The sequence below is a fragment of the Anguilla rostrata genome, chromosome 2 (assembly GCF_018555375.3).
Source record: "Anguilla rostrata isolate EN2019 chromosome 2, ASM1855537v3, whole genome shotgun sequence".
In the NCBI taxonomy this organism is placed as follows: domain Eukaryota; kingdom Metazoa; phylum Chordata; class Actinopteri; order Anguilliformes; family Anguillidae; genus Anguilla; species Anguilla rostrata.
Genome location: NC_057934.1, coordinates 8,587,235 through 8,606,551, shown reverse-complemented (window position 1 = coordinate 8,606,551; position 19,317 = coordinate 8,587,235). Strand labels below are relative to the sequence as shown.

At 47.8% G+C, this 19,317-nt stretch overlaps 1 protein-coding gene across 2 annotated transcripts in view; it reads left to right on the top strand.

Moving 5' to 3' along the window:
• LOC135245017 (son of sevenless homolog 1-like) overlaps nt 1-19,317 on the top strand; it is a 45,440-nt gene that overhangs the window by 10,140 nt on the left and 15,983 nt on the right. For both annotated transcript variants that reach the window (XM_064317782.1, XM_064317773.1), the window contains exons 2-10: nt 7,347-7,472; nt 8,464-8,595; nt 9,464-9,628; nt 10,008-10,217; nt 10,452-10,595; nt 11,471-11,581; nt 12,145-12,243; nt 15,425-15,552; nt 17,462-18,120. In XM_064317782.1, the coding sequence (XP_064173852.1) occupies nt 7,347-7,472; nt 8,464-8,595; nt 9,464-9,628; nt 10,008-10,217; nt 10,452-10,595; nt 11,471-11,581; nt 12,145-12,243; nt 15,425-15,552; nt 17,462-18,120 (1,774 nt within the window). The remainder of the gene's footprint in view (nt 1-7,346; nt 7,473-8,463; nt 8,596-9,463; nt 9,629-10,007; nt 10,218-10,451; nt 10,596-11,470; nt 11,582-12,144; nt 12,244-15,424; nt 15,553-17,461; nt 18,121-19,317) is intronic.

Below are 19,317 nucleotides of genomic sequence, written 5' to 3'. Positions count from 1 at the left end.
CTTTTTTAAATCATGTACGTGGTACTCATCCAAATGAAAGGTTAATTATCTTAAGTAGTTAAAATGTTTTCAAAAGAAAGACTTCAGTGAGTTGCACCCATCTCACAATCTTTCAAAACTGATGTTTAAAAATAATTTAAGGAAAGGGGTGGCAGAAGGTGCCCTTGTTTTTTCTTCTCTCTCAGAGGAGGAGGAGGAGGAGTGCGTGGCCCTTCGGCTGGTGTTGCAGGACGGCGTGTTTGTGTGTACCGCAGGGCATTCTGGGAGCGCAAGCTAGCATGCTAGCACACTGTGTGCTCTCTGCTGTGTTGCTGGGGCAGGCCACTCATTTGTGAGGAATGTGCAGTAGCTGCAGTTACTGGCATCTCAAGACCGGTTTTTAGTGGTTTTCACCATATTTCTCAATTCTTCACAGAATTGAGCCTCCTCTTGATTCTCTGTATCTCTTGAGCCAGGTCTCTCTCTCCCCCCCCCTTTCTCTCTCTCTCTCTCTCTCCCCCTCTCTCGCTTGGTGTGGAAGTGTTTCCAAAGCAGCTAACTGTTTACAGTAAATTCAATTCCAGCGTATAGCGAGAATGATAAATGTCACGGGGAACAGAAATTTACAGTGGTGTTATTAATAACTTCCTTTATGGTTATTATCATATTGCTTCACTCCCAAGCCGGACTGTTCTCTACGTCGCTCTTTCCTTATTCCACGGGTCAAGCCTGCCCACGCCATGTTTATTTACCCCCCCCAGAGGGAGATAAATAACTCTATTAATAGTCTGAAATAATCTCAGGAGCAGAGCGTTAGTTATCAACTGAAGGGTCTGAAATTAGGTTCTGACATGAGATTTAATCTAGTTTTTATTTAGTTGATGACTGTCAGCCCTGCTTCACTTGTCGAGAGTACACCCTTACTGAAGCCTTGGCCTGATGACCAGGTTGCTTGTAATTGCTCAGATTGCGGGAACTGTTATGCTGGGTAAAACTTGGCAGAACCTGATTCTGATTACTGGAAACAAATCTCACAACCTGCAACCACAGATGCTTTGTGGAGGGGGGGGCATGTGAGGGGGGTCTTTGGAGTCCAGGCTGGTCTTAGCTCTGTGCTGCAGATTGTTCCAGAATCAGGTCCAGATGAGGTTTGTTATAAATTTACATAGAGATGGACTCCTGGCACAGAGCTATCCCAAAGTAAAAATTTGTGTTTTTTGTTTTTGTTTTGTTTTATTTTGTTTTTGTTTTTAGACTTTTGGTTTTCATTCTGCACTGAATCCAAACTGCATTGATAAAGTAAAGTACTTTACCCCTGAACAACATTAAATATGATTTGTTTAGATTTCGGTTTGGTAAAACGGCCTTTCAAAGTCTTGCATGTGTCTTGCAAAAAAAAAAAAAAAACACAATTTTTCCGGCAACAATTTGTTGTGGTCTATTATGATAATATAAAGGGCCTCAAGCCTATTTCTGACACTGAGCTTTACTGTAAGGTTGGACATCAAAACAAACACTTTGAATGTTTGTTGTTGTTGGAGTATCTATAGCTGTCTTTTCTGTCTTTATCTATAGCTGTTTTTCTCTCTTTCTGTCTGTCTGTCTCTCCCTTCTTCTCTTTGCTGTTTTCTCCATCCCCTCTCGCATGTGTGGCCTTGCAGGCCTGCACTGGCAGCGGTTCGTGAGAATCAAATTCCTGGCATAGCTTTCGGTTAGTCTAGCATTTACTCCAGGCCTCCACCCTGTCAGCGACCGCAAGGCCGGGAAAAAACGCGCTAGGCTACGGCTACGCTACGCTGCACGCCACTCCTCGTCCACCTACATATGCGCGCGCGCTTAGCGTACGCTAACTAGCGCCGCGCTCGCTAACGCGGGCTAAACGCGGCCTATTGGTGGGATTAAAGAATTCCCCGCTCCCGATTGGTTAAAAAGCTCGAGGCGTAGAACGAGCGGGCCAATGCGGTTTGCTTTGCACCCCGCTGAGGTGTGTGTATTGACTCTTGGCACGGAGCTGTTTTTCTGGGAATTTCTGATAGAATCTGTGCCTGTCTGGACAGAGCAGAGCGGCGCAGTCATTTGAAATATTCTTCACAAATCAGGGCATGACACGGGAAAGTATGCAGCTCGTCTCCAAGACGGCCCGGCCCGTATGTTTTCCATAGTTTTATTTATTTATTTATTTATTCTCATTTGATCATTTAAAATGAATCCTAACTGCCCCGGCGGATGAAGTCACCGCGTGGTTGGCATTCCGTGTCGGTGTTCCCTGAAGTCAGCGCTAGCGGGCGTCGGTCGGAACGTGACGGTGTCGTTATTAGCTCTGAGGTGTCGCTCTGCGCTATATTTAAACCGCACACTCCGAGAAGGGGAAGGGACCACATGAGGGTTAGTCTTGCGCGGTTTTTTTTTTTTTTTTAGCTCTGGAAAAAGTGTCGACAGAGGCCGTCCGACAGAAAAAAAACTCGATACGAGGACCGCGGCGGACGGGGTGTTCCGCGTCGCGTGGCGCTAGCTGCTAGCCAGGCCGAGTCAAAGCTGACCAAATGTGGCAGCTGCTGAATGAATTCTTGTCAGCGTTGTCATCGCAAGGAATGCCTCCATTGTTTTCCGTTTTATAGACACTTGGTTAAAAAAAGCTCCCTTTTTGAGGAAGTTTTTTTTTTTGTTTTGTTTTGTTTTTTTGTTTTTTTAAAGCTATGAGTAGGTTTTTCTCTAACCTTTTTAAATGGAAACATGCTTTTTTATGTTTGGGGTAAATCACTGAAAATTGAATAATTGCTGTTTGGCACCCTGCTAATGGTGATGTCAGCACATGTGGCGGGCAAAGGTTTGATTGGTCGATTTACGGCAGGGTCGGCGTGTGCATTGGTTTCTGTTCTGCGCGCACCGTCGCAAATCTATCAGGATATTTGCCCATACATTTGGCTTTTAGGGGTACCAGACAGGCCTGTGTGTTTTTAGGGGTACCAGACAGGGCTGGGTGTTATTAGGGGTACCAGACAGGGCTGGGTGTTTTTAGGGGTACCAGACAGGGCTGGGTGTTATTAGGGGTACCAGACAGGGCTGGGTGTTTTTAGGGGTGCCAGACAGGGCTGGGTGTTTTTAGGGGTGCCAGTTGAGGCTGAGAGGGAGAGCTGAAAGGGAGAAAGTTGGAGCCAGGCTTATGTAAGAGGGGTAAAGTGATTGTGCAGTCAAATGGTCTCAATTGAGTAAATGAATGGGAAATTCCCTGTGCAAATTCCTGTGGAATACCACAGGCTCTGACGGGCCGGACTGCACCGCCAAGCGATAAACACACAGAGAGGCACTGAGTCACAGAGACACTGAGCTACTGAGTCACAGAGACACTGAGTCACAGAGACACTGAGCTACTCAGTTACAGAGACACTGAGCTGCTCAGCCACAGAGACACTGAGCTACTGAGTCACAGAGACACTGAGTCACACAGACACTGAGTCACAGAGACACTGAGCTACTCAGTTACAGAGACACTGAGCTGCTCAGCCACAGAGACACTGAGCTACTCAGTCACAGAGACACTGAGCTACTCAGTCACAGAGACACTGAGCTACTCAGTCACTGAGACACTGAGTCACACAGACACTGAGCTACTGAGTCACACAGACACTGGCCTACTCAGACATTGAGTCACAGACACACTGAGTTACTTAGACACTAAGTAACTGAGGCCATGGGACACTGGGGGACAGCGCGGTTCACGCTGTGCCTTTTAAAAGGTCGTTCTGACTGAAGAGTCCATCTCTTGCATTTTAACAGTGCACTCAGCAAGCATTACTGTTCTGCAGCGGGTGCTAATGCGCTAGTGCTATTTCTGCCTTTGCTACCATGCTGGTATTACGCTGGCATTTATTAACACGCTAGTGCTAATTTAGCTAATTATGCTTGTGCTACTTTAGCTGTTGCTCACGCAGTACCTCAACTCATTTTTTACTGCCTTACCAAAGCAGCACCTTTATTCAAGCGCAATAAACCAGTGTTCTCTAATCAAAGTTTCCGGCAGGGTCCGTGGAAATTTAGCCGCTCTCCTCTGTCCTGTTATCTTATCCATGTCGTTGGATCTCATAACGCCGAGGGCGTGTCTGTGCCTTCTTCAGGTTTGACAGCACTGGCTGTGGAGAACACCAGCGGGCCGGTCTTGCGCAAGCCTTTCATTGCTAAATTAGCATATCAAAGTGTGGTAACGCCGCCTACTTTCAACACCCATCATATGATTTTTTTCTGGGGGGGTTTGCCTTCTGTGGTTCTCTCCTGTCTCTCAGAAGAATGCTCCGCCCCCCTTGATGATGCCGGTGTTTCTGAAACTGGGGGGGGGGGGGTCATGTGTGTTTTGCGTGCTTTGCGCTAGTGGCGCATGCTGTTTCAACATGCCTGTCTGGGGGGGAAAAAGACTTCTAATGGCAAACTTAAACATGTTTAAAACTGCATCTTAATAGGGGGGGTAATGAGGTTCCCAGAAAATCTGCTCGTTTTTGAAGGCTCATAAATATTGGGAATTCTGGGTTTCTGTCACATGACCAGTGCGGAGGCTGGTCATGTGACAAAACCCAACGCAAAGCACTGTGCGCTGCCTGCTTACGTTTCCCTGGTAACCATCTTAGGGAGTCCTGTGTACTGTCTGTTCTGACTGCTCAAGTCTCTCTCGTCTCTCTCCCTCTCTTTCTCTCTGTTTCTCACTCTTCCTTTCCCTCTATTTCTGTCCCTTTGTCTGTCTCTATAACTTGTTTGCTTATTGGCAGGAGAAACACGTAGATAATAATAATAATGCCAAATTAAGTAAGCACAAAGAATATGAAAAACAAATATGAATATAGCCGCAAGCAGCAATGTTGGGGGCCGAGCACCATGGGTGAGCTGCAGGGCACAATTTGTATCTTTCTGAGATTTCTGCAAAAACAGAAAAGAAATTGTGCAACAGTGCAGTTGCCTTCATGCCACAGTTGTGTTGCTGGGCTGCACCACATTCTGCAATGGGAGAGGAAGACTAGCAGAGTGTGCCCATGCACATGCACATGTGAGGTCCTACTGGTGCTGGAGCACCAGCCCATTTGCCCCTCTGGAGAAAAAGTGTCCTTTTGCAGCTGGTTTCCCCCCCTGTTTCTTGCTGCTGCCTGTCCTGTTTACAAAAGTTGAGCTGCACAGAAAGTGAAAGCAAGTCATCTTACTGGTTTTGCAGTAATTTCTTCAGTTACAGGATGTGATGCAAGCTTTCCATCGAAATGAATTTTTTTCCGAGTTAACCAGCTTCTTTTTTTTTTTGCCCTTAACTTCTGGGAAATATTTTAATGTCTTTTAAAAATCATCTTTACCGTGAAGTGTTTTCTGAAATGCCATAGCGTAATGAATGCAGAAATGTCAATATTGTTCTTTTGATGTAGTCCAAGGGGGCCATTCTTCCCCTGAGAAAGCTCAAATTTGTTGTGCATTGCAATAATAATATTTTTTTTCAGTGTTGCAATATTGCAAGTGGTGCTTCAGTGTGTCACTTACTAGGGGTGTCATGCATAATAATTTGTAAGGCATACCGGACATGCCTGCCTAATTTTGCAAGTTTTTGAGCATGGGAAATGGGTTAAAATTGGTGGGCGAAAAATAAGAAGTGTAAAAGCAAAATCAAAAAATAAAGCAAAAAACAACAGGGGTCCCGTGCACCCTTGGCCCCCTAATTATCCGAGCTGCAGTAGGACTAATAGCAACAGCAGCAGTAACATCGATAGCACAGAGCTGAACGGCTGGCTTGAGTGGTGTTGTTCTCTCTCGCTCTCTCCCCGTCTCCCTCCCTCCGTTCCCCCGCACTTTCAGTAATGTCTGAGAGTGCCTTATCGGCACCAGCGCTCCAGCCCTAGCACATGCTCCCATTCCCAAAACTGTGTCATGTGACTGCCCACTCAGAGAGAGAGAGAGAGAGGGAGACAGAGAGAGATACAGAAGGAGGGGGGGAGAGGGACTGAAAGAGAGAGAGAGAGCGAGAGAGAGAGAGACGGAGACAGAGAGAGATACAGAAGGAGGGGGGGAGAGGGAGAAGAGAGAGAGAGAGAGAGAGGAGACGGGGAGAGAGAGAGGCAGAAGGAGGGGGAGAGGGACAGAGGGAGACAGGGGGAGAGAGAGAGAGACAGGGGGAGAGAGAGAGACCATGTTTGGTACGCTGAGGAGGCACTCTTGATTTTATGATGCTCTAAGCTGTGCTCTTGAAGTCCTGCCAGGTTCTGCAGAAATACTGGCACTCCATAAAGGGGGGGTGAGCGAGGGCAAAGGGGGAAGAAAAGAAGTGAGAGAGCGAGGGAGAGAGGGAGAGAGAGAGAGAGAGAGAGAGAGAGGGAGAGAGATGTTCGCAGTCATGTGGGAGAGGGGTGGCGAGGTGCCATTCTGGGCCGGGCGGGCTGTGCCCGTGCCGACTAGGCGTTCGCCGTCGACAGCGTTCTTCCACGCCGGCCCGCAGTCGGCTCCTGGAAACGCCGCCGGGGTTTCACACATCAGCCTAATTTTTATTTATTTTTTTTGGCCTTCAATTTTTATTACTCATTCATTTATTTTTTTAAGCCAGGGTTTTTTTTTTGGTTTTTTTTTTGTAGGTGTTGGGTAATTTGAATATTGGATCTTTGGAGCAATAGCATATTTGAATATAGCGTAAATCGCTCGCTTTCACATGTTTGAGTCGCTAGTGTTGCGAAATATCCGAGTCCGAATGGGTTCTGAATTTAATAGCCTTCTATGCAAATAAATAATAATAAATAGTTATTCAGGCCCACTGGCTACAGAAGCTCCTGTCCACCCTGTCAGCCGAATTTAGTACTGTGACTGGCACTCGGCGAGCCGTGGTTTGGTTTCTCCTGACGTGTGTGCAACAGTGAGGTCTCTCCGTCTGGTACAGGGGTGTCAGACTGAATCGCGAGGGGGGGCCGCGGTGTCAGCAGGTTTTTGTGTTTTCCTTCCAGTCAGCTGCCAGCTAAGGCCGTGAGAACAAGGTGTGTGGAATGAAACACTTGCTGAGAACACCCCAAAAACTAGCAGACACCGCAGCCCTCCAGGACTGGAGTTTGACACCTGTGATCTGGTATAAGGCTTTGAGTGTCCCTTCTGTGCAATGGTGTGGCCTCCTAAACCATTGTAAGGCTTTGAGTATCCTTTATGTGCAACAGTGTGGTCTCCTATTGCAACATTGTAACACAATGAGGGTCTGCTGTGTGCAGCAGTGTGGTCTCCTAAGCTATTATAATGCATTGACATTCTGCTGTGTGCATCAGTGTGGTCTCCTAGGCTATTCTAATGCATTGAGGGTCTGCTGTGTGCAGCATTGTGGTCTCTCAAGCCTGTGTACAGCTGTGTGGTCTCTCTCCCCTGATGTGCAGGTGCTGAGTCAGGTGCACCCCCAGCTGTCGTCGAAGGAGGACGCGCTGCAGCACATCGAGGAGCTGATCCTCCTCCTGCTCAGCATGCTGTGCCAGGCCCAGCCCCGCACCGTGCAGGACGTGGAGGTGAGCCACCACAGCGCCGCCCTGCTGGGAGAAAACACACACTGCGCCTGCGCCTCACTGGCCCCTCACAGGAGTGAGGCGCAGTGGTTCTTTATTTTACCCCTGTGTGTGTGTGCAAGTGTGTTTGTGTGCGTGTGTGTACGTGCTTGTGCGTCTGCTGTGCGTACGCGTGTTTTCACGTGTGCGTTTGTGTGCGTGCACCCACAACCCCAATGTTTAGCTTGTTTATTTTTCACTCTCTCATGATAACTTGCTAATATTTACAGGTGAATTAGAGCAGGCATTTCTGGAGTAATGCCAGTGGAGGGCGCTGCTGGCCATTAAATGCCCGTAGCTCATCTCTTGGTTGGGGGGAAGTGGCGATTGCTTTGTTGACGATTCTGTCGCTTCATTTTTTGAACTCTTTGCTTTGTTCTTGTTTTATTTGCCCCGCACACAGATGGATCGGTTTGAGATCTGAAGGTGCTTTTGTGGTTAAGGCTTTAACCACCGGGCATGGTAAAACCACGGCAACCTTGCTGGGGTTTACCATGTTTATCACGTTTACCCCCAGAAAAATGGATTTTTTTGGTTTCGTTTTGCCCCCCCCCCCCAGTTTGCCCCCCCCCCCCAAAGTGCACTGGCTTGCCCCCCTGTTTTCCTTGTGGGATGTTGGAAAGATACTCATCCGTGCTTGTGTTTTGCATCCTGTCTAAATGATTTGATTTACTCCTGGTGTAGGGACATGTTTAAATGGACGGTGGAAGTTAAAGGAGTTGAACTAACATTGTGTAAATTGATGGTTAATTTTTTTTTTTTTGGTTTATTTAATTTACTTTTTATTTAATTTCGTGCACTTTATCTGTCTCAGTATTTACTACCATTCCTTATGGCTTGATTGTTAAAATGTCTGGCAGAAACGAATTTACTGGCTGTTATTTTTTAAAATGCATTACAGCGCGTTCCAGTTCGCGTATAGATTTGTGTTCTGTTTTCCTCGCCCGGTTCTCAGGAGCGCGTGCAGAAGAGCTTCCCCCACCCCATCGACAAGTGGGCGATCGCGGACGCCCAGGCGGCCATCGAGAAGAGGAAACGGCGGAACCCTCTCGCCCTGCCCGTGGATAAGATCCACCCGCTGCTCAAGGTGCTCCCGCCTCCCGCGGCCAATCACGAAGCCGCAAAAAGCCGCGAAAGTGCTTTTTATTTTACTTACGTTCTCGGTTAATCAACATTTGCTGCAGTTGTAACCCTTTAAAAAGAAGGGTTTTTTTAGGGGGGGGAGGATTTTATTCTTTCAAATTTTAAGTCGGTTTTCTAGAACCCCATTGCGTTCAACTACCTGCAGTGATTTTTACATCAGGATTAGAATTTTCAGTTAAAAACATTCTAAACACATATTTGTCATCTTGCACCTTAAAAGGGTTAAAAGACTTTCTTTGTCAACTGGAAAAAAAAAAAAAAAACTACAAAATACCGTGAGTACACATGTACATGACGCAAGTTAGCTAACCGTGTTGACAGTTGTGGTTTGTGTGTCTCCAGTAATCGGTGATGTAATGACTTTTATGGTGAATTATTGGCTAATGGAACTGTTGGCTTTTTGGGTGTCATACCAGCATGGGCCAGTAGAGGGAGACGTAGAACTGTCACTGTATCATATCATACATATTGATGCATTGATGCAAATATTGACACAACTATGGCAACTTTTTAACGTATCAATTTGTGTGTAATTAGTGAGGTCATAACATCCGGCTCGATTACGAAAGCAGTGTTGAACAAATGACTAAACCTATTTGTTTTCTGTTCCCCCATAAGTTACTGTGAGAGCAATCTGAGGTGAACTTAAGTGCAAACAGACCCTAATTAAGTGGAAGGGGGTGATACATGACTACCTGCTGATTGTTCCTTTTTCCTGGCGTTCCCGAGGAATCATTCCCGTCAGGAACGCCGCAGTGCCTGGGGAGCGGTTTCTCACCGTTTTCCCACAATCCCTTTCACCCCTTTCCCAGGAGGTGCTGGGGTACAAGATCGACCACCAGGTGTCGGTCTACATCGTGGCCGTCCTGGAGTACATCTCCGCCGACATCCTGAAGCTGGCGGGGAACTACGTGCGGAACATCCGCCACTACGAGATCTCCCAGCAGGACATCAAGGTGGCCATGTGCGCCGACAAGGTGAGAGAGAGGCGTGTCCGACAGCACTGCGCCTCCGCGGAGGGTCACGGCGCGCCTGGTTATTTCGGCTCTACCGCAGGGCGTCTGTGATACAAGACTTAATGATACTGAATGTGAACTGGCTGAAAATGAAACTGAATGTGAACTGGCTGAAAATGAAGCTGAATGTGAACTGGCTGAAAATGAAGCTGAATGATGTTGAATATGAACTGAATGAAAATGTATTTGAATGATACTGAATTCAAACTGAATGTGTAGATACTGAACTGAATGTGTAGATACTGAACTGAATGTAAAGATACTGAACTGAATGTGAAGTTGCTGAAATGAACCTGAAGTCTATTTGGGGATGTGTACGAATTTCGCCCTCCTTCCGCAGGTTCTGATGGACATGTTCCACCAGGACGAGGAGGACCTGAGCGGCTTCCCCCTGATGGACGAGGAGCCGTCGGTCTCCGGGGAGCAGACCTACTACGACCTGGTCAAGACCTTCATGGCCGAGGTGCGGCAGTACCTGCGCGACCTCAACCTCATCATCAAGGTGTTCCGGGAGCCCTTCGCCTCCAACACCAAGCTCTTCTCCCATCACGTACGTCCCGTCCCGCACCCCTGTTCCGCACCCCCGCGCCTCACCTCTGTCCCTCACCACCGTCCTGCACCCTGCATCCTGTTCGCGTTTGTGCGATTTAGCGGGCGTTTTACAAACGTGAACAAGAAAGGTTTAACGGTGAGCAGAGCTGATGCAGAAGTCAACTTGTGTTCACTTCCTGGATTTACTGCATTGAAATGCAAATATGAGCCTGCTCTCTGCTGCCCCCTGCAGGACGTGGAGAACATCTTCAGCCGCATCGTGGACGTCCACGAGCTCACGGTGAAGCTCCAGGGTCTGATCGAGGACACCGTGGAGATGACGGACGAGGGGAGCCCGCACCCCCTGGTGGGCAGCTGCTTCGAGGACCTGGCTGAGGTAAGGGGGCGGAGCCACCGGCAGGATCCTCATTTTACCTGATTAAGCAGGCTAATGGCAAAAAAAATTGGGAAAACACTTAAGTGCAGAAAAATATAGATTTATTGGCCTTGTAGTGGAAGAAAGTTTTCATTCTCTCCGATGGCTCATGGCAGAAGACATTTGCCAACATTTGCCAATTTATTTACGTCCTTGAACCTCTGTGTGCAACTTGACCTCGTGTATTTTCCACAGTTTGAATTATAAAAAAGAAATCCGTACTGTTTATGGTATTATTCACCAGACAAGCATGAAAAATATTGAATTTAACAGTGATCCAGTATGATTGCTCCAGCTTGAGTAGTAAAAATAGCCAAGTCGAGTGCCGCGTCTGGCAAAAAAAAAGAAAAGACCTGTGGTTTTTGCTGAGGATTTTGGCAAAATTCTCATAACAAGTATGAGTTATGAGGCTGCCTGCATGCTGTTGAGTTTTAAGAGGTTTTTACCAAGATGGATGTTTAGGCTGTGGAACGTGTTGCATGTTATACATCAGGCTTAGCGCAAAAGAAAAAATGGCTCGTTTGAATTTCATTTGAATGAATTCATCCTCTTGGTATGCAGTGAATGTGGAAAATTCACGTGGACTGCATAGGGACTGACCTGACCTGGCTCAAATGCCTTATGTTAAACACTTTAACTCTCTAGTTGTCAGGAAAAATGGAAAATATTCCTGCTGTTCCCAGAGAAATTTCAAAAATACATTAATGATGACATTCTAATGAAAACTTCATGTGAAATCATGTGAAAAAAATATTTTTTTTAATAGTCTGCTGGTGTTGAAAGGGTTAATCCCAGACCGCCCCCTCCATGTGTGTCTTGTTCTGTGGTGCCTTTAGGAGCTGGCCTTCGATCCGTACGAGTCATATGCCCAGGACATCCTGAGGACGGGCTTTCATGACCACTTCCTGAGCCAGCTGTCCAAGCCAGGAGCTGCCCTCTACCTACAGGTGAGACCCTGTCCTATCCCACAATCCCCCTGGCTCTCTCCTGCCCTACCACCCCCTGGCACTTTCCTATCCCACAGTCCCTGCACTCTGCACTTCTCCTATACCTTCTGAATCCTTGGTCCTATCCCACAATCCCCTGGACTCTCATCCATCCGCCTACTACCACACCCCTGGCCACTGTTTCTCCTATCCCACATCCGTCCTCCACTGTGCACCTCACACCTGGATTTCCTGCCTCCTATCCCACAATCCCCCTGGCTCTCTCCTATCCCACAATCCCCCTGGCTCTCTCCTATCCCACAATCCTTTTGGCTCTCACCTATCCCACAATCCCCTTGGCTCTCCCCTATCCCATAATCCCTGGGCCCTCTCTTATCCAACAATCCCCCCTGGCTCTCTTGTAACTTTGGTAACCGCAAGAAATGCCATTTATGTTGGAATAAACAGCCAGTTTTTTATTTCTGTCACAAGCCTTTGTCATGAACTGATAAGAAACAGCAGTTTGCTGAGTGCGTTTGTTTTGAAGTCGCTGAGTTCTAACGGTCGCCTGTCCTGTCCCTCAGTCCATAGCTGAAGGCTTTAAAGAAGCCGTCCAGTACGTCCTGCCCAGGCTGCTCCTGACTCCCGTTTATCACTGTCTGCACTACTTTGAGATCTTAAAGGTAAGAGCCCAGACCTGCAGCTGTCCAATGCCATAAAAATACATGCAGTCTAAGCCCTTTCTACTCTGAGAGAAAAATAAAGCTAATATTGTGCTACCTCAGAACTTCTGGCTGCGTCCAGCTCTACATCAGCACTATGTGAGCACACCTCCCACTACTGACTACAATAACCCTTTAAGTGTGAGATCACAAATATGTGATTAGAATGTTCTTAACTGAACATTCTTATGCTGATACTAGAACACTGATGTAGAATTTTGAAAGCAAACATTCCAAAAAAAACCTACGATTTAATGGTTAATAAGTCGTAGCTCTGCATGTGTTAAATGGTTATGCTTTTATAAAATCCTCACCTGCAATACATTGCACTTCACTGTGTAATAAGTAATATGTGGACCATTCTACAGAAGATCTGACCCCCAGGAAGAATAAGGTAGAGACCTGTAGTTAAATAGTAGGGTTCACTGTACACCGCTTTTTTGCATGCTCACCTCTGCAGGAGGCAACAGAACTGTGGAAACCGCAAATAAACACGTTAGAAAAGATGCCTGCAAAACAACAACAACAACAAGAGGAAACATCTGTAATCTCGCTTTAATTTTGATTAGGGTTGGTGCTGATTAATGAAACGCGTTGCTGCACCTTGCTGTCGAGCAGAATAAACGTCGTCTTATTTTGAGCACGCGGCAGTACCGTCGCCAGCCGAGCCGCTTCGTTTCGACCCGCATCGTTTGCTCTGGCGAGGCCGGACGGCGTTTCGACGGGTAACGGCGCGTGGCGTCGGTGTGACTCCTCGGGGATCAGGGCCTCCAGCTGGAGTCACAAGGAGCTCCCTGTGGCCTGAGTCTTAGGGGGGGGGGATATTTTGTAGGGTGGGGGGGGCAGGATTGGGCCTGTAAGCCGCTTTACAGGACGCTGTGAAAGTAAATCTCAGAAATGCCTCGAGCCGTGCGCCCAGATTACAGCGGTCCCGAAAAACTGGGGGGGGGGGGGCAGGGGGGCTCGGGGTTGTTTTTCTGTTGTGGGACAGACGCGATTTCTTGGATTGACGAAGTGCGACTGAGACGGCTCGTACTTTCCTCGGTAAAAGACAAAATGGCGTCGCCCACAATCCAGGCCAAAGTGTAGAGGCTGCCTCTCAGTTTGAGACAGAACAGAACTAGTGTGTCCAATCAAGTGTTCTGATTGGTTGAGAAGGCAATTTGTGTTTTTGTTTGTCTTCCAAAGGGCCTCAGCAGCATTTGACCCCTGAGCTGCTAATTTAATAGACCTGGCGTGGTCTGATATTCTGAACTATCTCAGCCTGCCGTAGTTTGATATTCTAAACAATATCAAACCTGGCATAGTCTAATATTGTGAAAAATCTCAACCTGACAGAGTAGGATATGATCATCCTCTTTGTAATACTATAATACTGTCATTGAGTGACAGGTTAAGGGCCAAAAATATAATGGAGCTGTGGCCCGATACAGCCAAGTTCCTGAGGAATGTTTTTGTCAATTTCCCTCATCGTTATAACGAAAAACAAGCCAAGTAAAGCCTGCAGAAGTGACTTCTCTGTGATTTGCCTGTAGTTTGCTCATTCCTTCTAATTTTTCAGCACACGTTGGTGTGAAAAGTGGCATATTAAAATTAATAGATCGAGTACCCATAATAACAAAAACATTTAATGAGACCGTAGTGCGTTTCAGGCTGTCTCTAGCTGTCATCCAATAGTAAAAGGTTTAGGAGTACAGAATGTAGCATGGATGGCTATTAAGGGGAACCCGGTTTGCAGGTTTTTTAAATTGCTTTTCCAGATAGCCGAGGAGAGTGTCAGGGAAACAATGCCTTCAGAGCCACATGGGAGATGGAGAGGAGAGAAATGTAGAACAGCACTTTGAGTTCAGAACCTCCTCAGCTACCGTTTCCGTGCCGACGGTCCCTTTTACATGACAACGGCTCCCGGTTTGTCTCGTCTGCAGACCGAAACATGGAAATGTACCAAAGCACCAAAAGGCCCAAAGAGCGAGAACGTACTCCAGCACGGATTACTGCCCAGTAATAAATGCGTAGCCTTGCTCGCAGGCTTTTTTTTTTTTTGAATGCGCAATAAGCACATAGTTCTTGTATTTTTGGAATTGTGAAGCTAGAGATGGGAAGTGGCAGCACTGTTTTGAATGTGAAATTTAAAATGAATATCTTTGCATTATGTTTTTTTTTTGGTGTTTGATTATCTGTGGTTAAAATAAGTTGAACAACCTTTTGGATGAATACTGTAGGATCTTAGTCTAATTGAGAAATGCCTGTAGAAGTGCACATTTGATAAATGGTTACATTTTGACTGCAAGGCTTTTATTACTGTACCAAACAAGCTACAGTCATTATTATCTGAGGACCAATATTGGGAGACCCGTGTGGAAAAATGTATTTTTAGTCACCATTTTCCAGGAAGTGTGTCCGCAAGCTGATGTCTTCACATACTGCCCTGTTTTGTTCTAAATCGTTTGGGATGTTTTATTAACGCTCTGAATATTGATCTGTGGATTCGTAAACGCAGCTTGTTTTTGCAGTCTGCTGCGTGAGCAGGTTTACCCCTGTGTGGCTACTGCAATAACGCCAAAATGAATAGCCTTTGATTAAAAAGAGACTCATAAAGAAGGGTGTTTTATTTTGGCTTGGGGGTACCAAAGCAGTCACAATGATTTCAGTCTATCCCGATATTTAAAAAATTCTAAGTAGAAAATGTCCTGTTTTCGTGGCAAATATAAGTCCCTTTCACACCTAAGAGCTGCTGGTTTGGCAGCCGTATACTGTCTGTAAGATTACACAGTGCCAGCACACGCACACTCGAGAGAGAGAAAGGGACATGGAGAGACGGAGAGAAAGAGGGAGATGGAGGGGAAGAGATGGAAAGAGAGAGAGGGAGAGAAAGGGAGATGGAGGGAAAGAGATGGAGAGAGAGGGGGGAGGGAGAGAGAGAGGGGTGAGAGTGAGAGGGAGGGAGGGAAAGAGAGAGGGAGAGAACATGCTCTGTGTTGAACTCTAATCCCCCTCATGAGGACGGCCTTATGCCCTGAGCCTGTGGCCTCCTCCCAGAACCCACCTGACCACAGCTTTCTTTCTCCATTTTTTTTCTTCTCTGTTTTTCCAATCCCCCCCTCCATCTCTATATCTCTCCTTCCCTCCGTTCCTCCCTTAGCAACTGGAGGAGAAGAGCCAGGATGAGGAGGATAAGGAGTGTCTGAAGCAGGCCATCACCGCCCTGCTGAACCTGCAGTCCAGCATGGAGAGGATCTGCTCCAAAAGCCTGGCCAAGAGGAGGCTGAGGTAACAGGGTCACCGGCCCCCCGCCCCCCTCCGCTTCCTGGCCTGGCCCACCTAGGACCCCCCCCCCCCCCGCCAAACCCATCACCCCCTCCCTGTACCCCTCCCATCCTCCCTCACACACACGCACACATGCGCACGCAGACATACACATATATATATATATCTATATATATACACACACACACACACACACATACACACACATATATATTCACACGCACACATACGCACATGCACACACACATACACACACACACACACACCAGTCCTGAGTTTCACTCTGCCCTAAAAACAATTGTTGCTGAGGGAGGGGGTTGGGTGGGTGTTGGTGGGTTGGTTGGGGTTGGGGTGGGGGGGTCAGGGGGGGTCGGGGGCGGGCCGGGTTCGTTGGCCGCCCTGCTGTGTTGTCTGTGGGAAGTTGCGTCAGGGTGCAGACCACTGCTGCCCACGGTCATTGTTCCCAGTTTTAGACGGGGAAAGAAAAAAAAGAGAAAGAGAGAGAACGAGAGAAAGAAAGAGGGGAAAAGTACAGACATCCTTGAGCGGCACTCCTGCTATCAGTCTTCATAGAACCCGGTTCATCTATCTCTCTTTTTTCTTCTGCTCCTCCTCCTATTTTACGTGATTTTTCTGCTAAGGACGCGGACAGCATCGACCATGAGGACCTAAGCTTTCACTGGCTTTTGTTTTTGGTTTTTTTTTTTTGGTTTTTTTTTTCTTTCTTCTCATTCGTGGGTGCTTTTTGGTCGTTGGTAGGCGTTTTTTATGGGGAAAACATGGCTTATCTTACGGTATGTTTTTCTTGCTTTGCCGGGAGGGGACGGGGTTGACGGATTGGGTGCCGCGGACGCGCCGCGCCGCGCGCTGGGCTGCCCCGGCGGGTTTTATCCGTGCGGAGCGCCTTTCCTGTCCTTCTCCGGGCGCTCCTTTGTGTGGCCGTCAGACCTGTAAGCGGACGGGAAAACTGTTAGACCGACACCCGGCCCGTCTACGCCAGCGACGACTTTTTTTCTCAACGTACTCGTTGACCACGAGAGCCTAACTTTAACTTTCATTTGTGAGCACGAATAGTTTTATGTACGTGTATACGCAAACAATAAATAAATTACCGTCTAGTTTAGTTTTTAGAAGTTTAGGCCACTAGTGCGGATTTCTTGATTTCGTGAATTTTTTATTTAAATTTTTTTTTTTTTTTAGTTTACTCATTTGAAGCATGTGAGGTGGAGTTTTTAGATTGTAATGTTTGTTATGCGATGTGAGTGGGGCGAACATCCTGTGCAGAGCCGGAGACTGTTTCACGCGCGCGGTGCCCTCGTGTCTGTGAGCGGAGCTCAGTCCGGGAGGCTGACGGTCTCGCTGTGCTTTGAGGCGCCGGTGTCGGGGGGAAAGCGCACAAATCGGGTCGCCCTGCCGCTAGTCAGCTGGAGTTCTGACCAGAGTTGTGTCCAAAAAGTAAGCTTGTTTTTCCTGGTGTTTACGCAACGTAGCCTAACGTAGAGCCTTGTTGTCGATTGTCCTTCTCAAAACCCTCTGTGATTCTTTTTCATTTGATTGATTTTATAACCCCCCCCAAAAAAAACCCCCACAAATCTCCAGACTGACCTGTACCTGAGGAGAGAGTAAATCATCAGATGTGTGTTGTGGCAGTCGCAGTGTTTTTGCCAGCCTTCTGTAAATCGGTGGTCCAGACAAAGAAATCATTGAAGCGTAGTACTGCATACCGATCAGTAATCTGCCGCAAAAAAATTTTCACAATAGCGAATGCTGATTGTATCTGCGTTAGTGTTGCATTGGTGTTGTCGCGGTGTGCTGTGAACCTCTGACCCACGTTTCCCTCTCTCATTCTTATCCCCCTCCACACCCCGTCCCACCCCACCCAAAAAAAACAATAATTGGGGGGTGGTTGCAGCGAGTCGGCCTGTCGCTTCTACAGCCAGCAGATGAAGGGGAAGCACCTGGCCATCAAGAAGATGAGCGAGATCCAGAAGAACATCGACGGCTGGGAGGGCAAGGACATCGGCCAGTGCTGCAACGAGTTCATCATGGAGGGCACGCTGACGCGGGTGGGCGCCAAGCACGAGCGCCACATCTTCCTGTTCGACGGGCTGATGATCTGCTGCAAGTCCAACCACGGCCAGCCGCGGCTGCCCGGCGCCAGCGCGGCCGAGTACCGGCTGAAGGAGAAGTTCCTGATGCGCAAGGTGCAGATCAACGACAAGGACGACAAGGAGGGCGAGTACCGGCACGCCTTCGAGATCATCCTGAAGGACGGCAACAGCGTGGTGTTCGCCGCCAAGTCGGCGGAGGAGAAGAGCAGCTGGATGGCGGCGCTCATCTCGCTGCAGTACCGCTCCACGCTGGAGCGCATGCTGGACCTCACCATGCTGCAGGAGGAGAAGGACGAGCACGTGCGCCTGCCGGGGCCCGAGCTCTACCGCTTCGCCGAGCCCGACTCCGAGGAGAACGTGGTCTTCGAGGAGAACGTCCAGTCCAAGTCCGGCATACCCATCATCAAGGCCGGCACGGTGCTCAAGCTCATCGAGAGGCTCACCTACCACATGTATGCAGGTGAGAGAGCGGCGGGGCGGGGCTGTGGGCGGGGTTTTTGACTGGGGGCGGGGCTTGTTTACATACATGTATCCTCTTCTAAAGCTGTTAGAATGAATATATAGCACCTGGCTGGCTTTCGGTTTTGGATGGACAGACAACAGTGTACTGTAATGGTTCCGAAACCGGAGTTGGAACCTGGAGGTTGCAGGATTGATTCCTAGTTGGGCCACTGCCATTATTACTTTGAGCAACGTGCTTACCCTGAGTTGCTTCAGTTGAAATAGCCAACTGTTTAAATGGATTGTATAAGAGACAGTGAGCTGTGCAAGTCACTCTCAATTGCGTCACCCAAGGTGCAGAAGGCTTCAGGAGTCCAAGTTTCACCACTCTCTAGCGACCCCTACTGGTTGACTGGGCACTCTTGCCATCCATGTGGAGGCTACATATGAGATGTCTTCCTCAGACTCCATTCGATACAAGCTTAGCTGTAGTCTGCGGTGTTAAAAGCAGCAGGTAGACGAGACCACGTGTTTCGGAGGAGAGCCGTGGATGTCTACGCCCTCCCGAATCGGCAATGGGGTTCATTCGCAGAACATGGCTGCAGTTGCAGATAGTTTGACATTCCTGATCAGGGTGGGAATTGGATGTGTTCAGCCCCATGTTGGCAACCAGTGTTTACAAAAAAAAAAAAGTACAAATATAAAAATGTACTTCTGCAGTGCTGGGGGAGGTGTGCACTGTGATTGGTGGAGAGGTAGTTATAGAACAGGAAGTCCACCTCCTCCCCTGTGTCGACAATTCTCTTGAGGGTGTGGCACATTCACACCGTCCCCATGGCAACCGTGGCAGGGGCACACTTTCGGCCAGCAGCTCACTAATACACAGTCTCAAACACGGGCCCTCTGGCTGGCTTTCTCAACAGCCTAAACTGGCTGCTGTTTGAAAGGAAACTACAAAACCCAGCAGACACTGCAGCCATCTCAGGATGGGAGTTTCCTGCAATAACATGTCCATAACCTTTGGTACCTGGGCTTTAAGCAAGCTGTTACTAAAACCAACTTCTGCCCTGTAAACATATCCCATGTGTACCAGAGCTGGAGCCTGTTTCCATTTCTATTCTACCAATTAAAAAATGAATCAATTAATTAATTGAAAAGTCTTGATAGAACATAATGCCCATTATTCCATTTCTGGAATTTTCATCTATTGTCCTGC